Source organism: Pithys albifrons, chromosome 2, assembly GCF_047495875.1.
Source record: "Pithys albifrons albifrons isolate INPA30051 chromosome 2, PitAlb_v1, whole genome shotgun sequence".
Taxonomy (NCBI): Eukaryota; Metazoa; Chordata; class Aves; order Passeriformes; family Thamnophilidae; genus Pithys; species Pithys albifrons.
Window position 1 is genome coordinate 53,695,161 of NC_092459.1, and position 21,918 is coordinate 53,717,078.

Consider the following 21,918-nt stretch of genomic DNA (forward strand, 5'->3'; position numbering starts at 1 on the left):
TGCATGTGGGTTATGTGCCAAGGTTTTGGTAGCCAGGGGTCTACAGGGGTGTCTTCTCTGAGAAGCTGCCAGAAGCTTCCCTGTGTCTGATGGAATCAATGCCAAATGGCTCTAAGATGTACCCACCACTGGCCAAGGCCAAGTCAATCAGTGATGGTGGGATACCTCTGGGATAACTTTAACAAGGGGAAAAAGTCTGCACAATGACAACTTCAGCTGGAGAGAGGACTGAGAATACGTGAGAGCAACAAGTCTGCAGATACCAAGATCAGTAAAGGAGGGGAAAGAGGTACTCCAGGCACCTGAGCTGATGTTCCCCTGTAGCTCCTGAGCCAGGCTGTGCCGCTGCAGGCCATGGAGGGCCCCACAGCAGAGCAGGTGGGTGTCTGGAGGAGGCTGTGCCCCATGGGAGCCCGTGCTGGAGCAGGCTCCTGGCAAGACCCATGGACTCATGGAAGGAGGAGCCCATCTCTGGAGCAGGCTCCTGGCAGGACCCGTGGACTCATGGAAGGTGGAGCCCATCTCTGGAGCAGGCTCCTGGCAGGACCCGTGGCCCCGTGGGGGACCCACCTAGGAGCAGCCTGTTGCTGAAGGGCTGCGCCCTGAAAATCAGGAGTGGGAAGCCAAAATTCAACCTGGGAAGAAGGGGAAGGGAGGATGGTGCTTAAAGATTTGGGTTTATGTGCCATTTCGCTGCTTCCATTTGACTGGTAATAAATTAATTTCCCAACGTCTAGTCTGTCTAACCTATGCCTCGTCTCTCCGTGTCCTGATCTCGACGCAGGAGCCTTTCACTACATTCCCCCTGCACTGCCCAGATGAGGGGGCAGCGACAGAGCGGCTTTGGAGCCAGGGCCAGCCCGCAACAAAGGCGGCACGATGTGGGCAGGGGGCCCAAGAAGGCCGGCCAGGCACTCCCAGCCGTGAAGCGAGGCCCTCTCGAGTATCCCTGAGGTTTCCCCAGTGTGACCGCGGCCCCAGGGCACTACCGCGACCCCTCACGGTGCCACGCCAAGACTGGCCCGTCCCGCCATGACGCCGCCGCGGGGCAGGGGGGTGGGGGCGGTGTCACGGCGCGGCGTCCGCGCGCGGCCCCGCCCCCGCGGCGTCACAGTGGCGCGTTGGGCCGGCCCGGCCCGCGCGTGACGTGGGCGCGTCGCGCTGTGGCGGCGGCGGGGCCGGAGGGGTGGCAGGTGGCGGTGGCGGCACCGAGCGGAGCAGAGCGGCGCGGCCCGGCCCGGCCCGGCCTGCGGCCCGGCGGGTGAGTGAGTCCCGCGGGTGGGTGAGTCCCCGCGCCGCCGCGGCCGAGCGCGAGCTGGGGCGGGCGGGCGGGCCGGGGGGAGGCGCAGGCGGCGGCCGCGGCCACGGCCACCAACGGCGGCTCCGAGAGCGCCCCCTGCGCGGCCGCACAGGCCGGGGCGGCGCTGCCTCCCCGCGGGCAGCTGGAGCGGCGGCCGCGGCCTCCGGGCTGCTGCGGCTGCGTGCCCCGAACAAAAGGCCGGCCGGCCTGGGCTGGGCCGAGCGGAGCCGAGCTGAGTGGGGGGCTGCCCGACGGGCAGAGCCCTGCCCGGCATTGTTTTGGCGGCGGGGAGGGCGAGGGTGCCACCCACCGCCGCCCCGCCCGGGGGGTCACGTGTCGGGTGTCGGGGCCGCGGCGGCAGAGCCTTCCCGGGAGTCATCCCCTGCCCCCGCCCGGGGAGGCTGGGACGGGGAGCAGGGATCGCCGGCAGAAGCTTCCCTGTCCCTCCTGCCGGGCCTCGCTAGGTCCCCCCCCCACCGCGGGGCCGTGTCCCTGCGGGAGGCGGCGCCCCGGCACCGGTGCGGGCTCTGACTTAGGCTGGACGCGATGATCTCGGAGGTTTTTTTCAACCTGACTGATTCTGCAGGTGTGTGGCTTGGGGGTGTCGTTGTTTTGCGCGGTGAAATAGGTCATGAGCATTAGCCGTGGAGGCGTCACGCGAGGCGGAATCCCCTGGCCGGGCGGGCGCAGCGCTGTAATTCCCAGGGCGGTATGCGGGGCCTCCGTGCACATCGTCCCTCGCCTCGGGTTGTCGCGGCCGTGCCCGCCCCGCGGCGTCGCTGCCGGCGCCGGTGAAAGGAAAGGATTCGCCTGTACGGCCACGGGAGCGCAGCGCGGAGCAACCCCAGAGAAGTGACGAAGTGTTTGTTCCCAGTGGAAGTGCTTTTGTTTCTTTGTGCTTGGCGGCCTTTCCTCAGGTGTTTGGATTGCATCCCTTCGGAGTGTTACGGGAGGTGAAAATGGGTCTCGCTTTTGGTGCGATACATGTTGCCGATATTGAAAAATTGCTGCAAAATATTAAGTGGATGGGTTTTTTTTCGTACGAATAAGGCAAGCGGAATGGTAAAGTAGTGAAAACCGGCGTTAATCTTAGTACCACTTTTCTGTGATACACCTGAGAAATACAATAGGTTTTGTTACTGATGTGTAGTATGCAAGTATATATTGAAAGATCACAAGGAGGAGTAGGGAGTAGAGCTTTGGAACATTTTGGTTTTGTCAGGTTAGTAATACTGAAAATCCAGTCTTGCTTGCTTTGTTAGCCGCTGCCTCTGGGCAATGGGCTACTTAAAAATAGATGCTGAGGCATCTCTAAAAACACAGTCTGGAAAAACACAGAAATTACAGTCTGGAATAATATTGAAGGCACAATGAAATCTTAGTCTTCATTTGGTCATTTTGAGTAAATCTTAGATATTGAATGTTTTGCAAGAACTTGCTTTATGATTTTGTGTGGTTAATACTGTGGTTTCTTTCCAAGGGTATTGAAGTGCCAATTTGTATAAATTGCCATAAAGAAAAATCTGTACTGAGTGAAAGCAAAAGTTGTGTTCTTGTTTTCTTCAAAATATATTGCATCAGATTAGATGTAATTGAATTGTCATTTATTTAGAGAGCTGGAATTGCAGTATTTTTATAGCCTGTTAAATAGTGGACTTTTGGAAAAGTCTTTATGTTGAAATTGAATTTTTTCCCCCCTCTCTTCTATGCATGTTAATCAAGTCTGTATATACAAATAGATGTTCCTGTACTTACTTCAGTTTATGAAGCATTGATAACTTAATATGAACGAGACTCTGCTTCATGTTTTGCACACTGATTTTGAGTGAGAAACTGACATTTTTTTTTGTTAAATAGACAAAAATACGATACATGCTCAAAATTCAAAATCAGTACTCCAGTTGTAGCATAGGAGAACAATCTCATTTCAATACATATGTAACATTTTAATACTGAATTGGTTGACTGTTGTGCACTTGAGTACTCTTTTGTGATTCAGTTCTAAATGTACATATAAACATTGGGGATTTATTAATGTGTAATAGCCAGGGGATAAGGAATGACAGGCAACTCATAACAATCAGCAATTCCTGAAGATATTCTAAGTTTAAGAAATGGATACAGAAAAGTAGTCAAGAACAGGAAAGAGATAGGTTATTTATCTGTTGTGCTATCCAGTGCCAGGGACAGTCTTAAAAATACCTGATAAGACTCAATACCTTGAGCTGGTATTATATTGACAGTAGCAGACCTTCAGATAGGAGAGTGATTTTTTTCTATTAAGTAAATCAGCCACCATCCTTCTGCTTACACTGTTTGACATGTGGGGACTTGTGGGGAAGGGCAGAATTCTGGAGATCATTTTCCCCTCCTACCCCCCATAAATGAGTTATAAATTAGGGAGCTTGATGGAAAAAATCCAAGTATTTTATTACAGAACAGAATTTACTCTTATGAAGTAATATTGTAGCTGCTGACTTTTCAAGGGGAGGAAACGATGAATTTGTGGTAGCTGTTATAGAGTCATCTGTGTGGAGTTGCAGAATTTGTGAGATTATCTGTCATTTGAAGTAGGACTCAAATAACAGTCTTTATCTGTTTTGGTTAGAAGTTGATGTTAGTTGAATTTACCAATGGTTTGTGTTTGTGCTTGTTTGTTTTTAAAAAGCTAAGATTTTACTTACAGAGGAGGTTTAAGAGTGTAGGTAACTCTTCATCAACATTTAGGAGCTGGCTTGTTTAATGCGTATGTTACGTTTATGGTTTTGTTCTTTTTAATTGTTGCTGGGTTTTGTTGTTGGTTTTTTTTTTAAAGACATAGAAAGGTAGAAAAATTGTGCTGGGCCTGATAATTTACTGGGCATGATAATGGAATGGACACAGTTGACCGAACTGACAAGAAATGGTTTCACTCAATCTTGGCCTAGTAAAAGTTTGACACTGATCTTCAGGACAACCACTGATCTTCAGGACAGGTCTGTAGGAAGTCCACCACTTCAAAATCTGAAAGTTGCCTGAAAGAAGTGGATGTGACTTCTCCCAGGAAGCATCCAGAGAGACTTTCAGGGGGGCAGAGAGACCAGTTATATGCTGTCTGAGCCTCAGTTTGGGAGGGGATGTTGCCAAATATGAATTCTTGCTCCTGATCATTGCCTTTCATCTGTTGCATCTTTAAAGTTTCAAAATAGGTCACCTCAGAATAGGTGATAGGATGCAGGGATTTAGGAAGGGATACTTGTAGGTTGCTGCAGAGGGTGTAACAGGAAAAAGAGAAAAAGTAATTGCTAAGTATAGAACACAGCTCTTACCCACTTGACTTCGAAGGAGGAGTCATCATTCAGGAAGGGCACGTGTGTGTAACCACAGGTGTTTGTCAGTCCGTTTAGTAGAATTTTCAAGACTGACTTATTAAATAAATAACCATGTCATGAAACGTAGAGGTTACGTAGAGGTCAGTGTGTGAACTAGTTCTTTTCAAGAGCTATGCAGCAATTGGAAAGTTGCCTTACCACAATCCTGTGATTATGCTTTAATTGGATTCTTCGAGGTATAATTATATACCTTTAATATGTGCATGCATTTTTATTTCCTAAGAAATCTCCCAGAACTGACCCAACGTTTTTCTGCTATCTCCACATAATATTTGATTTTATGATTTAATTTTTACTACCTCTAGTAGTGGACTGTGAGAGGTAGTAGATAAAAGGCTTCAGGTGATACCTATGGAAGGAAGTCACTGAAAGCCAGCTGCCGAGATGAAGGGCTGAACACCCACAGCATCGAGCTTGTTGCAACTGTCTCTTTGATCACAGAAAATAATAGTATCTTGTCTCAGTGAATTAGAGCCAAAATTTTAATGCTATTGCAGCTCTTGGTTTCAGATTGATGTGTGAAGAAAGGAAAGCTGCTCCAGTGATGAGGGGAGAGAAGGTGTGGATAGGCTTGTTAATTTTTGCATTTTTCCTTAGGAGCTCTTTCTAAGAATAGCTACGTGGACGTTAAATGGAACTCAGCTATAAGGAGAATAACATATTTGAGTAATGTTTCTTACACTGAAGTCATCAGAACACTTTCCTCTGATGTTACTAATGACAAATGTTTAATCATTTGATGATGGACTATAGCATGGAACACTATAATACTTCATGTTCTTTCAGGGGCTTGTCACTCCTTGACTCTACTCAACTCTTACGTGTCTGATCTGCACTGTATTTATGCTGAAATGAATCTTTACTTGAATGAAGAGCTGATGTTCTTAGGTCTACTTAAAATCATTCCTGTACGTAATGTGTTGCAGCAACTGATAATTGTAATTCAGAGTGTTTAAGAATCATCCAGAAAGCTACAGCCCAGAAGGAAGATGCAACTCTGTGGTTCATCAGTCTTTTTACAGAGAATTCCCTGAAGGTGGTTCTTACAGATCAATATCTTCCTGTTTAGCATGTGAGAATGCAGGAGTGAAATTTTGATGGTCTCCTTTCCCTAGTGTAGGATTTTTTAGGTGTTTGTTAGACACTTACTGGTTTCCAGTGATTATTAGGTATTTGTGAAACGACTTGGCTCAGATTCTGGTCAGTGACAGATACCAAGTGTATTTGTGACTGACATTGTCTCTCTAGCCTGAAGAGGGGTGTATTAGCTCAGAGGTGTGGAGACTGAGTTGCATCCTTGTCTTTCCTTTTTTTTTCAGAGATTGCAGGCATTTTTTCCCTTGATGAACCTTGGCGCTTTTCAGCATGTTTTAAAGAAATAAAGGAAGGTCCTAATTAATTTTTTTGTTTGTGTACCTTGTTAAGTATCAAATCTAGGTCATTGTTTGTTTATAAGCTGGTCTGAGGACACAGGTATGTAGACATGCAAAGAAAAAATGTCAAATGGTTCTGAGGTTCATTCATTAAATGAATGCATGTGATCTGTGTAAAAAAGGACAAGGATGCAAAGCTCTGAGCCTTGAAATGTGGAGAGGACCTGAGGGAAATCAGGTCTTTGCATGTGCTGTTTTTTACTCAAGCATCTGATACAAGTCCCTGTTAAGAGACAAGACACAAGTCTAGATGTATCCTCTGGAATGAAATGAGACAGTTTTATAAACAGCTTTAGGAAGCCATTGTGACTTTTTAAATTGTCTGAATATAATTAATTTAAATTGTCTTGTCAGTCTTGTTTCTTCTTTTGTGTACATGGTCACTGCATGGAAGTGAGCAATTAATTTACTATAGTAAAAAATAATTGCCTTTTATAATACTTAAAAAAAGATAATTTGCTTAAGCCAGACATCAAAATAAAAACTGTGAGCCAAAACTGATTATTGCAAAAAATAAAACAGAATTCTGAAAATAGCCTGCATCAAGTAAATAAAAGCATAGTAATTTCTTTCCTGTAACAGAACCATCACATTGTATTTTGTTTGCTTGTACGTCTGGACAACATTGTAACGGTGGTATTATTTGCTCTCCATTAGTTTGCAGAGAAGCTGAAACACTGTAGTGTCCCATTGGGCAGGACAAGTCAGGAATGAGCCAGCCTTGGGAAGGAGGCCCTGCCATCGTAGCTGGAGACATCTGAAGAGAGGACATTTTAGTCTTGTGGCATGCTTCAATAGAAATTAATCAGAAAACGTAAGCTGTTGTTTTGTTAATGGAATTAAACATGTCAGCTCCTTGACAGACTGTTTAGTTGCACTTAGAATTTGACCTGGAATTTGAAAAATTACTCAGTTTTGAGGTGGTTTTGTGTGAACTTACTTTTTCTTCTGTTAGAATTGAAGAAGGCCTGGGATGTTTTCATGTGGTTGTTACCTATCACCTCTTCCGTACTTTGTGTGTTGGTGAAGGCCCCATAGCTTAAAAATTAAATGCTAAAAATAAAAACACAAAAAAAATTAAAAGAAAGGTGAGATCTGCCAAGATTGTGGACTAATTCCTTCTCATTTGGTTTTAGGCTGTATCTATGTTAAAATGCACAGTTCAGGTGCTGTTTGTTACCTTATTTACAGCTGAATTGAGGATCCTTCAAATAAAATTATTTTTACATTTTTTTTCTGTAAGTTTAATTTTTAGCCTCACTAATCAATAATGTAATTTTCCATGTTGCCAGGAGTGTCTTAAGGGAACCCAGTCCTCCTAAAAAAACCCACTTTCCTGTTTGATAACAGTTCTGATATGAAGCCTGTTTTAATTGAACCTTGTTATAAAATATTACTCTGAATTTCAGGAGAAATACTGTGTAGTCACTTTGTTTAGTTCTTAATACCATGAAGCTGCAATGAAAGCACTTCCAGAGCCATAATGTAGCAGAATAGCAGTCCCAGATGTTTTTCCTTTGTTCTGAAGGGCTACCTCTTCAGTAAAAAATCTACGTACATGTGCATCCTCATACGAGCTTATAAACAAGCTCTGTGACCTAGATTTGATACTTAAAAAGGTAAACAAAAAAGGATTAATTAAGATCTTCCTTTAAAAACAAGAAGTGAGACAGCATCAGTTCAGTTGATAGGAGTCTTCAAGTGCATAATTGTCCTGCATTCTGAGCACATGCAACTGCAGTTGTGCTTGTCTTTTAAGAGTTTTATGTTCTTGGGAAGCACTTTTTTATAGATAAGGGTTTGCTCCTCCACCTCTATTAGTTTTTATACATAACATTTTCCTTAGAGTCATTAAAAATCATATAGGAATTTCAAGATAAGGCATTTATTCTTTTTAAATCCTGCATTATTGCCTTGATCTAGTAAGGAATCAAAGATTCCTCAGATTAATGAGTGACCTATTGAGTACAGTTCAAATGTTACCATTTTTTGCTTTCTTTTAGATTACCTCAGGGTAAACTATCTTTAGTTTAGCTCATGGTATCAGAGTTTGGTTTGTCAAAGTGTATGGTGCTTTTAATCCCTGCACTGCATTTTAATCACCTCCAAAATCTCAATTATGTTACGTGACTTTTATAGAAGTTGCTTCCTACAGGTTGTTTTAATCTTTTCTTTGACTCTGAAAAGAATAACCTTATAAAAGATACTCAGAGAGAAGCAGCCTTTTGTAAAACTCTAGCATGGAAGTAAAAATTTCTGCTGCTGTGCCTTTTTGTACAGTAGTATCTCATTATGGGGGCACTTGAAAATTCAGATCCTTTCCCTCAGCCATGGTTAGCACAAATTAATCAATACATGAATTTCTCTTTCAGCTCTTCTGTTGTGAAATACCAGTTGGGTTGTGCTGATGAGTATTCTGAAATCTCAACAGACTTTCTTCTCCCCTATTTCTAATAAGCTTCTCCCCCCTAATTTGCTGCAAAAACCTGTTGCAAAGTAGAACCTCAGAAGTGTGAGGCTTCCAAAACGTTCACAATGTTGTTAGTATGGATCTCACACACAGATGTGAACTGTGCAGTGAAAACAGTTACCAGCTGGTAGATAATGCTGTGTCTGCATCTGGCTTGCTGATTTAAGAACTACTATGCAGGCTTGTCATTAGTCTCCAAGAAAGAAATTCAGACATGAAACTGAAACATAGGTGGATACAATTATGTGCTGCTTCAGGAAAAAAGTATTTTGAGCTGTAGAGCTTTTAAAATAATTATTTGGTAAAAAAGGATTAAAAAGTCATTGGTCTTTTAAAAGGAAAGAAAGGCAGCATACAGAAATATATTTTTAAGTAAACAGCATATAATACATTATTGTAAAGAAAATACAGATACTAAAGCATAATTTTATTTTTTTTAATCTCAACATGTATTCCTAAGATTTTTAAAGCAGTGGAGGCCTTTACAGTAATACTAGATATTTTCTCTTGAGGTAACACATTCTGCTGGAAATGTGTATAACATTAGAATAAGCTGTCCAGGGAGGCTGTGGTATCTTCATCCTTGCAGGTTTCAAAAAAACTCAGCTAGACAAAGCCACGGCTGATCTAATGTAGTACTGGTGTTGGTGCCATGGTGGAGCAGGAGACTGGACTACATGACCTGTAAACATCCCTTTTGACCCACATGCCTGTGGTAGTTTTGCAGGAATTATTCCTAGCTGTACAACAAAGACTACTTTCACTGAAAGGCTGTTTTGTTGAGTATCAGTCTTGAAGTTCCTTGGGAATTTAAATGCAAAAAGGCACCTTTTAAGGCCCGTTCTCCAAAGCCCATTCTTTTCCCTCATTTGATATGTGGCGTTTGGTTTTGATTGTCAATAAGTAAAAGGAAAGTTACCATGAAACAGACTGTGAAAGATTGCCATGGCAAAAATGTAGTTGAGAAGGCATTTGCGTATTTAGGCTAGAATTTTTCAACTACTTAAATCCTACACAATGCCAGAGGAACACAGTTTTGCATTCCCTGTTCTCTTACAGTTACAAAATCATCTTTAATGACAGAAATATGATATGGCCAGAGCAAGTAAAGGCAATGACTTCACAAGCCATTCCAGTCACAGTTGTGTGTCTTCTGGAATATATTGCTGCTTCTGTGGGTCAGCAGCGATTCCTTTTGAGAGGCACTCAGATATATCAGAGAGTTCACTTGATGTTTCGGAAGAACGAATCCAATGTATTTTTTAAAAAGCTGCCTCAGTTTTCCAGTCTGGTTCTTTCCATAGCCCTGTGTTTGTTCTGAGCCCAGATTGAGGGATAGTGTACCATGGTGCATGGGAACTAAAAAAAACAGTGGGGGAGTACTTGAGGTGGATGCTGCTGCCAGGCCTATTTTCTGCTGTGTAAACCCAGCCTGAGGTACTGTTCAGGCAATCCCTTAATCAAACATGATCACTAGTAGTCTGAAGAAAACTTGTTCAATGTTTGCAGCTAGGTCACCTCTTGAGGAAAGAACTATAGTTTCTTTAAATTTCCTGAGGAGGCACCAGCATAACTGGTTGGCTGAAGGTTGATTAATCAACAATATACTTCAGGGAGAATGAACAGAGGAAATTGCAAAATTTGTTTTCTAACTTGGTATGTTGACATGGTGAAAATTAAACAGATGAAAGATTGGTGATCAGCAAAAGAAATTCTCCCAGTACTCAGTTCAGTCTGTCACCTCAGGAAACAAAGCATTAACCTATGAGTTTCTTTGAGTTGAGCTTGATAAATTGTAACTTACCTTAAATTAAGGTAAGCATCTCATTCTGTGAATATTTAGGTCAAATGTGTTACCAAGTACCAGTTTAAGTTGACATAATAAACTGATTTAAATCTCTTTGATCCTCTGCAGGATGGCTGGCTGTGGTGAAATAGATCATTCAATCAACATGCTTCCCACAAACAGGAAGACAAATGAGTCGTGTACTAATGCAGCACCTTCCCTGCCAGTCCCTGAATGTGCTATCTGTCTGCAAACCTGTGTCCATCCAGTAAGTCTGCCTTGTAAACATGTTTTCTGCTATCTGTGTGTGAAGGGAGCTTCTTGGCTTGGGAAACGATGTGCACTCTGCCGGCAGGAGATTCCTGAGGATTTTCTTGACAAGCCAACCTTATTGTCACCTGAAGAACTCAAAGCAGCCAGCAGAGGCAACGGAGAATACGCTTGGTACTATGAAGGTAGAAATGGTTGGTGGCAGTATGATGAACGTACCAGCAGAGAGCTGGAAGATGCCTTTTCCAAAGGTAAAAAGAGCACTGAAATGCTAATTGCTGGGTTTTTATATGTAGCAGATCTTGAAAATATGGTTCAGTATAGGCGAAATGAGCATGGACGTCGCAGAAAAATAAAGCGGGACATAATAGATATACCAAAGAAGGGAGTGGCTGGGCTGAGGCTGGACTGTGACACTAACACTGTCAACCTGGCAAGAGAGAGCTCTGCTGATGGTGCAGACAGCACACTGACTCCAGGGGCTGCAGCTGTGCAGCCTCTAGCACCCATTTCTGTGAGGCCCCTGCCATCACTCGATGGCCAGCTGATGAGTCCTTCAACGCCATCACCTGATGCAAGCAATTCTCTGGAGAACTCTTTTGCCCACTTGCAAATAAATGGAGACAGTATGGCTGAAAGGAGTCATAGGGGAGAGGGAGAAGAAGACCATGAATCATCATCTTCTGGTAGGGTACCAGCCCCCGACACCTCTGTTGAGGAGACCGAATCGGATGCCAGCAGCGATAGCGAGGATGTGTCTGCCCACCTTCAGCAACGCCCGTCCTCTGTCCAGCAGAGACACTTGAATGCCAGTGCAAGCCAGTCAGGAGCAGATAGACCAGTGGCAGGGGGTGGGGGGGTAAACACAAGTGTGAGATCTAGAAGGCCAGATGGACAGTGCACAGTCACTGAAGTTTAAATCTAGAGCCATGCAAAAAACCAACTCATTGTAATTTTCTGTAAATTTTCTGTCCACATCAGCATCGCACTCAAACCTAGCAGTGTGTTTGGTGGGAGGGTGGGGTGAAGGGGAGCAACAGATTTGGCCTGTTTTAACTTAAGTCTCTTAACATGTCTCAGCTGGAAGACTCTTAAATGTAGGAAACTGGGTTGTCTTGTTAGTGGTTTGAAAGCTGCTTAGCCATGCCCAGTTTTCTTGAAAATGTCTTGTTTATTTTGTAGCATTCTTCCCTGGAGATCCTCTATCCCTCTTTGGCCAATGTATATCTACTGTACAACTTGAATTGTCTTCGTTATCTGACTGTTGCATTAAGTGTCTTACTACTTTTTGCATGGATTGATACATGAAAAGAACACTAAAGCAATGTGGAATCAGGCAGGGTGTTGGGTGTGAGCAGGATGCTTAATTTAATGTGAGAAAATAGATGTGAGTTTGGAGTTAAAATGTGTTTTTGCTAGACAAGAGCAATCATTTACCTTCTTTCAATGGAAATGTAAAAATGCTGTTAACTTGTGTTGCAAATCCTTACCTATACACTCTCCATGGCTTTTTCACTGGCTTTGCCATCTAGTCCTTGTAGTTTTGTTTTTGAGGTCTTTCTTGATCTGTCTCGTTTTTGTTACGGAATTTATAATTTAATAAAACTGCATTTTATCAGTAACAACCTCCGGTATGTTTCCAGTTTAATTGAACTTCACTGGAGGAGTTTAAAAGAAAATTATCATAAAACAGCTTCCTGTTTTTCCCAAAAGAGAGTACTGGCTTTGAGTGGCATCCTGAAGTTCTTGCATCCCTGACTGTTGAAATAAAAGAGCGTAAGTGATCAGAATTGAGTGTATAACAAAGGACATGGATCACACACAGACTATTCTGAGTTGGAGGGGACCCACAAGGATCATTGAGTCCAACTCTTAAGTCAATGGCCCACACAGGGGATTGAACCCATGACATTGGCATTATTACAACCTAGTTTTAACCAACTGAGGATATTAAGGACTGTATTGCTGTTTGTCTGTTCATAGCAAAACTAGTGGTAGGACAGAAGGGGCAGTGTTATGCACATACAAGTAATCTGGGAGCTGCATTTCTACAAATGGACTTCCATGTATCACAGAGTATTGGAAGCCACATTGTGAAAAACAGCTTGTCTTTTCTGTCTGTGGCAGTTGTTTTACATTTTATTCAAATCAAGAAACAGCACTGATTCGAGACTCAACCTTTATAATAAAGTTAATTAAACTCTGGTTTGTAGTATATGTATCCTCAAATAGAAAGGGACAGTAGCTGATGCATAGCTACTACAGATCTGAAAACAAAAGTTGCTTTAGGCAAACAACCATTTGAAAGGAACTAAAAGGGCCATTTTTAAAGATGCTAGATTTAAATTTCTATAATGGTCTCCTTTGCTGTAATGATGGCTGACATGTCTAATCTTGGACAGACCTGTGCCAGCCCTCTAGTCAGTTTTACTTTATGTGAGGGTATGTGCTGAAGAAAGCAAGAACAAAAACACAAGAACTCAACTCACTATATATTTAATTTTGGGATTTTCAGCCCAGTCTACAAATAACTTCATCAGTGATTATTCTTGGGGTATTCTCTGTCTATTTTAGCAAAGCCACAGCCACACTGCATTATGTGGTTTTCTGTAATTCCATGAATTAAGTGAATTTCAACCTGTACAGCATAGCCAGAGAAATGCATACTGGAGCAGAACGGAAATTTAAATACTATAAAATCTATGGCATCTCTTCATTTCCAGAACAGAAAATCACAGATGCAGGAGTCCTCTGTCATGGTTAAAAAAAATAATCAGATAGTGAACCAAGCGTTCTGCAAGAACACCTTGCTTATCTTGATTGACCATTTGATTAGTATGATTCTAGCAGCAGAAAGTTAGATAGAAGTATTTCTTTTGCTACAAGTAATCTACAGCATCCAACCCTTAAATGCTTGGTGCAGAATCTACACCCCCATTAAGCCCTCAGGCTGTGTCCCAGTACACGGAGGAAAGAACAAGACAGGCATTTGACAATGTAGCAGGAAACTTAGTTTGCTGAGGAGGGAGCTGGCAAACAAGCCCCTAGGAAGTACAAAAGCTAGCATGCTATTTAATTAGGACACTGGGACTATCAATTTTGATGCTTGAAATTCATTTTCTGCATTTAGTGCTTGTTTGGTTTAAGCCATTTCAGAAGGGGAAAAAAGCCTAAGAGGAAGCTTCTTGTCTTTAATAGTTGTACAGAAAATACAAGTGCTTATTACCTGCTGGTTACAGATATTTGTCACTTTAGATAATAAGCAAGTATTATATAAAATAAAGCATTTAGCTTTCAAAGGAGTAAAACAAGATTCCATTTAATCTCAGGCTGGAGCTCTCATCGTAGCACTCATGTTATTTTACTTGGGCTGGTTTTCCTATGAACAGCTTTAGCTGCTTTTAAAATAGAGAACAGATCAGAGACTATGGGATTAGACTACTGAGAAAATCCTTGATCAAAACCTGTAATGATCTTCAGACTGTCCTGTACCCATGTTTGGCATATCTGTGATACCAACAAAATGAGTTCCCATAACCCTTTTTGAAACTTTTCTGAGCATGTCTTGCTCTGTTCTAGTTAAATATTTGTCCTGTTTTCTTAGAAACAAACATTGGCCTTTGACACAAGTCAGAGAGGGTGGCTGGGGAAACTCATTTGCTGAAATGAGAAGTAAGCTTATTCTCTTCAAATCAAAATGGAAAGAGATCCCCAATGGGTGTACATACAGAGTTTTACTTACTGGCAGTACAGATCTGGTTCAAAGTGTTAAGAAAACCAGATTCTGCTTTTTTCCTACAATTTCCTCCTTTTCAAGTTTGTATCACCCAGTACACAGAATACACTTATGGGCCTAATACACAAAATAAAAAAATATATTCAAAAGTCTTGCTTGGGTCCTAAGCAATTCTCACACCCATATTTAAAATGTAATTACAGTACTAGTAATGGTAAATTTATTCCTGCTACTAGCAAAGACATAACCAGTTGCCCTTTAAAGCACTTTTTCTTTTTGACTCACAACAACGTGATGTGCTACTGATGCAAAAAGCTGAACGAGTATGGACTGGAGCATGCTTTGAAGGTTCACTGACAACTGGTAGTCTGGAATCCCTCGTGAGTCTTGAGGAACTTCATTAAAACCAGAACAGTTTCATTACTAAATGGTCAAGTGCTGCCAACTATATTAAAACTTGTAACTGTGAAGTAACAGGTTTGAAGTCTTTTCAGGGCATGGAAAGAATCCAGCTAAACAAAGGACTAACAACTGAGCTATTGGATAAAAAGAGGCAGAGGAGAAAGAGGCACAAACCAGAACACTATCTCCCCATGTTCTCATTCCTGTCTCTTCTCTAACCTAAAAGTAAAAATTGAACTTTATTTTTGGGAAGAGAGATTTGAAATCTTCCTCCATCAGTGCTTCAGATACTAAGGCAAAGATGCAGGATCTACACAGTGTTACTTATCTTCTCTGATGTGCCAACTCAAAACACATGCCTTTCTGCAGCATTTCTCTTGCTTGCTTCAGGCTATGCATACTCCATGCTGTGAAACCCATATAGTAAAACATGCTCAGCAGATCACAGTATCTGCTTGAAAACCTGCAGAATCTTAACATACAGTCCAAGGCTAATTCCCATCATTGATTTGTTCCCAGGTCCTCAAACATATAGTTACCTCACTGTCTAACACTTGGGAATCCTGCTACACTGTAGACAGATATGGTGACATGGATTTCCATCCGAGAAATTGCCTTCTTTTCCTAAGGGAGCTTGTTCCATGATCTGGAGCTAGTTAAACCTGGTCAGGCCAAGCACACAGCCCAGTTTCCTCCTTAACATGCTCCCATGCAGTACTTGGGTCCTGGGCTCAGATCTCTGTCCCTGCTGGATTTAGAGACAAGTGTATCCTACCAACAGTACAGGAAACTCTCAGTCATAGGTATGTCTGTATGGTTTTGCTCTCATAGATATTTAAGAATCATCCTCCAAAGCAAGGACTCTGTGTCAGTTTCTAAAGGGAAAACCATCCCCACTATCTAATTACTTGCATAGTCACTGGCATGAAGTGGAGACTCAGTTCCAAATCTTCTGGTCAGCCCAAATATGCCCTTGCAATAAAAATGCTTTGAAGAAAGACACAGACTTAACCACACACATCTTACCAGAATGCTGAAGCACTGTGACCACACAGTCAGTTAAGGACATCCCATTTTGGGGCATGATATGTCATGGCTTTCCAAGATTTCGGATAGGTTCTATATAAAGAACCAGGTCAGCAGCTTTGCACAGGTCCAGGATGCATGTGCAGATGCATGTGTAGGCAGTTGATTCCTTGAGCAGTGAGAAGACACCTAAATGCACTTAAAAACCTGAATTATGTCAGTGAGTGGGGGCTAGAAGCTTCTCAGTACGTTAAAGCTTCTGTAAAAGCACCGTTAAAATTGAAGTATCCTCAGATTCTTTTTCAGCAATTATATGAAGTACTGACTAGAGATGAAAGAATAAAAACTATTCTCTCACTAGTTATCATCTTTTTCAAGCTTAAAGGCTTTGGTTTCATGTTGGGGAACTCATATTTTGCAGTTTTAGATGCACCTCTTCCACAAATAAATAAATCTCCTAACTTTCAAGTAATTAATTTCCATACCAGTTAGAAAAACAAAATCAACTCACTAGAAAATAATCTTCAGCCTCATTCCAAAAGAATTATAGTTCTATTTCCAATACAGTATTTACCTTTACATACTAATTTCACTAATCTCTATTCAGTGGGTGATTAGGACAGTAAAGAATCAGCCAGGGATTTCTCTATGGTTGCACACCAAATATATCTGCCTGATGTGAATGGCAGGAATTTTAATGCCAGTTAAAATGGGCAACTCTTTAAATGATTCAGCTTAATGCCTGCTTTAGTGAAGGCTTTGTTTGCAAAAAGGTCAAGAACATTTCTTATGCATTGACCATCATTTATGCTTTGGTCTTCTAGCCAATGCCTGCAAATTGGCAGGCCCACCCCATACAGTTCCAAAAATGTCCTTCTCTGTCCTTAGGGCAGCTTCCAATGGGAGCTCTCTTCCTGCTGTCACCACCTTTTTCATAGCCCGAATCACACTGGCTGGGCCCTCTGTATACTGATTCAGCCAGGCTCGGGCTTCTTCTAACACTCTGGAGATGTCATCTGAAGATGACAGTGTCTGCTCTGAGAATCCCAAGTGCAAAGCTTTCTCAGCATCCACCCGGGCAGCTCCACTCAGCAGCTGCAGGGCTGCCCCACTGCCCATGATCCGTACCAGCCGGGCAGCTCCTCCCCAGCCTGGCACCAGACCCATGTGCTTGTGGACAAACCGAATTTCACTTTCAGGCGTCATCAACCTGTCAATGAAAAACAAACACACAGAGGTCAATCCATGCATTGACTTTTCGTTTGCAGCTCAACAGCACTTAATTTTCTATCTTCTCCTCCCCTCTGCTTCCAATGGCTGATACAACTTGACAGCCTGCTGATTACAGCCAGAGCTGGAATATCTTAAATTTTACATGGTGTATTAACTGCAGCATTTGGCCCTTCTCAAAATTAAAAACATAGGCTACTACAACTAAAGATGCTGTAGTCCTAAAAAAGATACCTGTAGTCCTAAAAAAGTGTTGAAAACAGAACTGCAGACATTTATTCACAGTGCCAACACTGCCTTGATAATTTATGCCTAAAACAGCAGGGTATTGGGTAAAAACAAATCAAACTAATGTACAAAACATTTCTCAAGTGGATGGATTGTGGTCTTAGTACTGATCTGCACTGGGGAGGTTCTGTCTGCATCCTGGTGCTTGATTACAGCACAGGTGGGACTTTTTTGTTCCATATTTTAGAGGATCCATGTGAGTTTGATTTCTAGCTGCTAAATACAGCAAAGGAAATGAGGATGGATGCTCAACTTATGGGTCACAATTTATAATAGAATTGCTTTCTATTTATCCTTGCAGTGTGTAATAGAATTGCTCCCCTCTACACAGTGAGTCACATTTTTCTTTTCAAAGATTTCACATCTTTGCTTCTTTTCTACAGCTTCTCACCTTCTTTACTTAAGAACTCACCCTAGGGCTGATTAAGCTATCTCCCTGAAGGAGCTCTGCTGCAGCAGATTGTTCCATCTTCACATAGTGGTCACACTGACACACATAAGGTTAGTGGAAAAAACCTCTAGAAATAGAAACATATAACAAAGATGTACAGAAACAGACCGGTACTTTCTCAAGGTGATGTTCTGCAGTGTGATTGCTTGCTGCTGTTCATAAGACAAAGAATAGAAAAGACATTTGTGAAGTAGATTAGCTTCTACTTCAAGCACTAAGTGGCTTTCCGAAGACAAATCTTGTAATTCTGAGATCTACACACAAGTCTGTTTCCTAACAATGCAGTTTTCCATAGTGAAAATATCAAGGTGAATAGCTTTGAAAGGGGAAAGAAAAGGAAAACCTTTAAAAATATGACTACTTCCAGGAACTCACTGTTCTCAAATCTGCTTGATTATGGTTAATTTTAAGTTTGCTTGGTTGATTTTTCTTAACCAGAGCACCATCAGCATTCATGCCACATTGTACAGCATCAGAACTGAGGAGCTTACACTTTATCCCAGATCCAACACAATGCACAAAGGCAACAGCTGACAGGCCAGATTGCATGAAAGCCTTCTTGTAGAGATAGCAGAGGAAGGTTGTGTGTCAAAAGGAAGAGAGCAGAGTATTGCAGAGGGGAAAGGCTTGCAGCTAATGTTATCAAGTGGTTCCCAAACCCAGCAAATCCCAGGGAGCTCAGGTCTCTCCAAAAAGAAAAGTCTGCAAGTATTCCAAAACTCCTTTACTGGCTCAGCTTTCTTTTCAATTTGTTGACACCCAGTGTCCCACCAGGAAAGCAATAATGAAAACACTACTAAGGGCTTCATTCTAGCTGTACTGAGTGATGTGAGGCATTAAAAAAGGAGTGGTCATAAGCAGATGGGCATCTGATGCTAACCACCCTATAGACAGTCTTCTGGGACAGCCACCGCAGGTCAGTGAGGCAATGTTGCACTTGCATGTTGAATCTGAGACTGTCCCAGCCACCTGGGGTCAGGCCTTAAGGACAGGCAATTCTGTGAACATCCTGAGGGCAGTGTAAGAACTCATCTGAGGAATCAGGTCAACATCCTCTGAAGTTGGCATGGAAAAGTCAGATTTTGCATAAGAAGCACAGCCAACATGAAGATCAGTGCCAACAAAAAAGAAATTGAAAAATTTACAATGTCAGAATGGCTCTGTTTCCCTGCAGTCTCTTTACCTCCCTCTGAGAAATGGAACCAAACACAGTGAAAGGAAAATAAATGACTGACAGTTTAATCAATCCATAGATAGACTGTAGGGCTACAGTTTCCAGGATCTCGTTGGGATACACCTCTCTCTACAATGCTCCTTTGAACAAGAACCGCAGAAAATATTGAGAGATAAGTAGTGGTCAGTGGAAGGTGTAACTGTAGTCTTGGACTGCCTTCAGGCTTAAGAAAGGAATATCTGGTTTTTCAGACCTATCAAGTTGCCTGAACTCATACCATTTCTCACAGAAACCACCCATCATGCTCTCTGTTAGTACCACTCACTTCCAGTCTCCATGTCCAAGGAAGCAATGGAGACCTGAGCTCATGTCTGAAGAGGTGAATGTGGCTGCCAAGCCAGCCTGGGATTGGCCTCTGAACATCACCAGCTGCAGCCTTGCATAAATATTTCCCTTTTTACTGTATGAAAGGAATTGAGTCTACCTTCTGGGACATCACGTATCTGATCTCCCATTAGAAGAATTTATGTAAGAAAAGCACATCAAGCATTACTAAACATAAAGATACATCAAAAAGCTGGAAAGACTAAAGTGCTTTTCCTGAGCTGTTTATACCTTATTCACTTATTACTGGCCCTGCCCACGACAGAATACTACATAAATACAAAATTAACCCTGAATTGACTTAATATGCCTGTTCATGTCTTCCAGGTCAAAGGAATTAAAATCTGGGTCTCCTGTATCCCAGGGGAAGGCCATATCACTGGACTCCTAGACACACGCCTTCCCTACCCTAATAAAGAAAAGCTGTTGCATGACAGTACTGAAAAAATATTTATTTAATGTAATTAATGTCAAAGTGACCGAAGATCTTACAAGCAGGGAAACATCCTTCAGAAATGTGAAGGGTAGCAAAATCCTCACAACTTAATTTGGAAATAAGAGGTTAAGGTAATATAAGCATGAAACTGCAGCTGAAACCTTCTTTAAGAACATTTTATTCCATGTTACAAGCACTACAACCCCCCTAGGAAGAAAGCACAGCCACCATGGGCCACATCCAATTTTGCATTAGTCATCTAAAGCAAACAAGCTACAGCAAATGTTCCTGCAATACATTTTTAAATATTCTCAGCCTCAATGTTACAAATCCTCCCCCTTTGGTCTGAGGATTCCTTCATTCTGTGACATCTCATTGTGCCCACAAACTACCGTCATGTCACATCTCATCACATCAGTGGCAATGCATGTGGGAAGAAACCCTTGTCATTAACAAGGCAGCCTAAGAAATCCCATCCTTATAAAGGTACACTGGCTTCTCCAAAGGCAGCACCGGCTGCGAGCTAACACCATGCCCCGACTACTTGAAGCTGGAGCGTGTACACTAAAAGCTGAAAATGCAAACAGAAATGTATTTTCTCAATTTTTCCTACCTGATTTTTATAAATACTCATGTTATTGAGCTGTTCCAATGGATATAATCAGTTCCTTGGGCAGAATTAAGATCATATTAAGATATGTGCTGGCCTTTACCTCATCATTTCCTGGACTTTGAAGTTTGAGTTACATTCAGCATTCTGACAAGGCAAAGGCCCTAAACAAGTTTACTAGAGAGGGACAAATAGCACCCTCTATTTTACACATTTTGAAAGCTCCTACAACTATGCTGTTGAAATTGATGATAAAAAAATGCCTAAAACACTAAATGTGTTGTCAGCAACCTGGATTTTGTTCCCATTCCCAGTTTGACTCCCAGTGTCGTGTAAGGACACAGCTCCTGACTTCTGATCTCCTTTTAGCTGGCATTAAGACTGGCACACCAGGGAGGGAGGCAGCCAGCATTCATGCAGTGCTCCAGCACCTGGTTCTCAGCTATGAGAGAGGGCAGTCAAGCCAGAACTGCAGGAGATGACTTTTATCTCTCCCCCAAACACTTTAGCATCCTGCTTTCAAACCACCAATCAATATAAATCATAAACACAGCTTATGTCTTTGGGTCACAGTAAGTTCCCTAACCAAATCTGCCACCTTCTACAAATTTCAGGAACACCTATCTACAATGTGATTGAACCAATACAAGGTGGAAAATTCTCCAAAAATGAAAAGTCAAAGGCCTTGAGACACAATTAAAAGATACCCATAATTTTAGCATGCTGTAGAGCAAGAGTTATGGAAATAGTAAGAAATCTTCAAGTAGAAATAGGTATTTTGCAAGACAAAATGCAAGACACCCAGTCACATAAAAACCAATGTCTAGGGTCAGCCACACACTTATTTTGGCTGTTAGTGAAGACAGCAAAAACACAGTATTGATATCAAAGGCTTTCAGCCAAGCATCCAAACCACATATGGAACTACTTTAGGGACAGGAAAAGAGACATAGTAAAGAAAAAAGAAAACCACAAAAAAGAAAATAGAAAGAATGTTATCAAAAGTTAAACACTTGCTTTAACTAGCAAAGAAAAGAAGAACAAATACACTTTACTGAACATGTATGTTTCTAATACACTCATCAATATAGCATCAGTTTAATTAAGTCTTGTTAAATTAAGTAACAGCAGCGTTATGCTGACATGTGGCCAAAACAACTTTTAAAATTACACATTGCTGGGGAGTGCAAGTTCAAGAATTTGTTAGGTCAGGTATGATACTATCTGCAGATGGTGTTTATCATGCAAATGGAACTGACTTTGCCAGGTGGACATGAAAATTTTACAATCTTGCTGGCAAGTGGACAAAAGCTCACATGTAACTAGTTTAGAATTTCGTAACTTTGCTTGGTGAATGCTTCTTGGGCAATTCACAGCAGCAGCAGCAGCTCTCAAATGCATGCTGAGCCTTCAGTGAGCAAGAAAGCCAATCCGTTTCCACGTGTGGCTTCTAAACACTAAAACTACAGTCCTTGTCCCATCACTTCACGAGCGAATTGCACCTCATGGTCTCACTCCATCTTCCTTACACCTCCTCACCATCCCAGGGGA

The 21,918-nt window shown here is 42.1% G+C and overlaps 2 protein-coding genes across 6 annotated transcripts in view; one reads left to right on the forward strand and one right to left on the reverse strand.

The window, feature by feature from the left end:
* Nucleotides 1-1,125: 1,125 nt before the first annotated feature.
* RNF146 (ring finger protein 146) lies at nucleotides 1,126-12,257 on the forward strand. 4 transcript variants are annotated; one of them, XM_071549023.1, is made up of 3 exons: nucleotides 1,126-1,278; nucleotides 6,762-6,918; nucleotides 10,490-12,257. In XM_071549023.1, exon 3 carries the CDS (start codon nucleotides 10,491-10,493, stop codon nucleotides 11,547-11,549), a length of 1,059 nt encoding a protein of 352 aa, XP_071405124.1. In that variant the 5' UTR covers nucleotides 1,126-1,278; nucleotides 6,762-6,918; nucleotide 10,490; the 3' UTR covers nucleotides 11,550-12,257. The 4 variants fall into 4 exon arrangements, with proteins under 4 accessions (XP_071405124.1, XP_071405121.1, XP_071405125.1 ...); XM_071549020.1 differs by having other exon boundaries at nucleotides 1,126-1,261; XM_071549022.1 differs by lacking the exon at nucleotides 1,126-1,278 and adding an exon at nucleotides 1,648-1,886.
* An 853-nt stretch (nucleotides 12,258-13,110) lies between these two features.
* The window catches only part of ECHDC1 (ethylmalonyl-CoA decarboxylase 1), a 51,613-nt gene continuing 42,805 nt past the window's right edge, over nucleotides 13,111-21,918 (reverse strand). For both annotated transcript variants that reach the window (XM_071549025.1, XM_071549026.1), the window contains exon 6: nucleotides 13,111-17,004. In XM_071549025.1, the coding sequence (XP_071405126.1) occupies nucleotides 16,596-17,004 (409 nt within the window). In that variant the 3' untranslated portion in view covers nucleotides 13,111-16,595. The remainder of the gene's footprint in view (nucleotides 17,005-21,918) is intronic.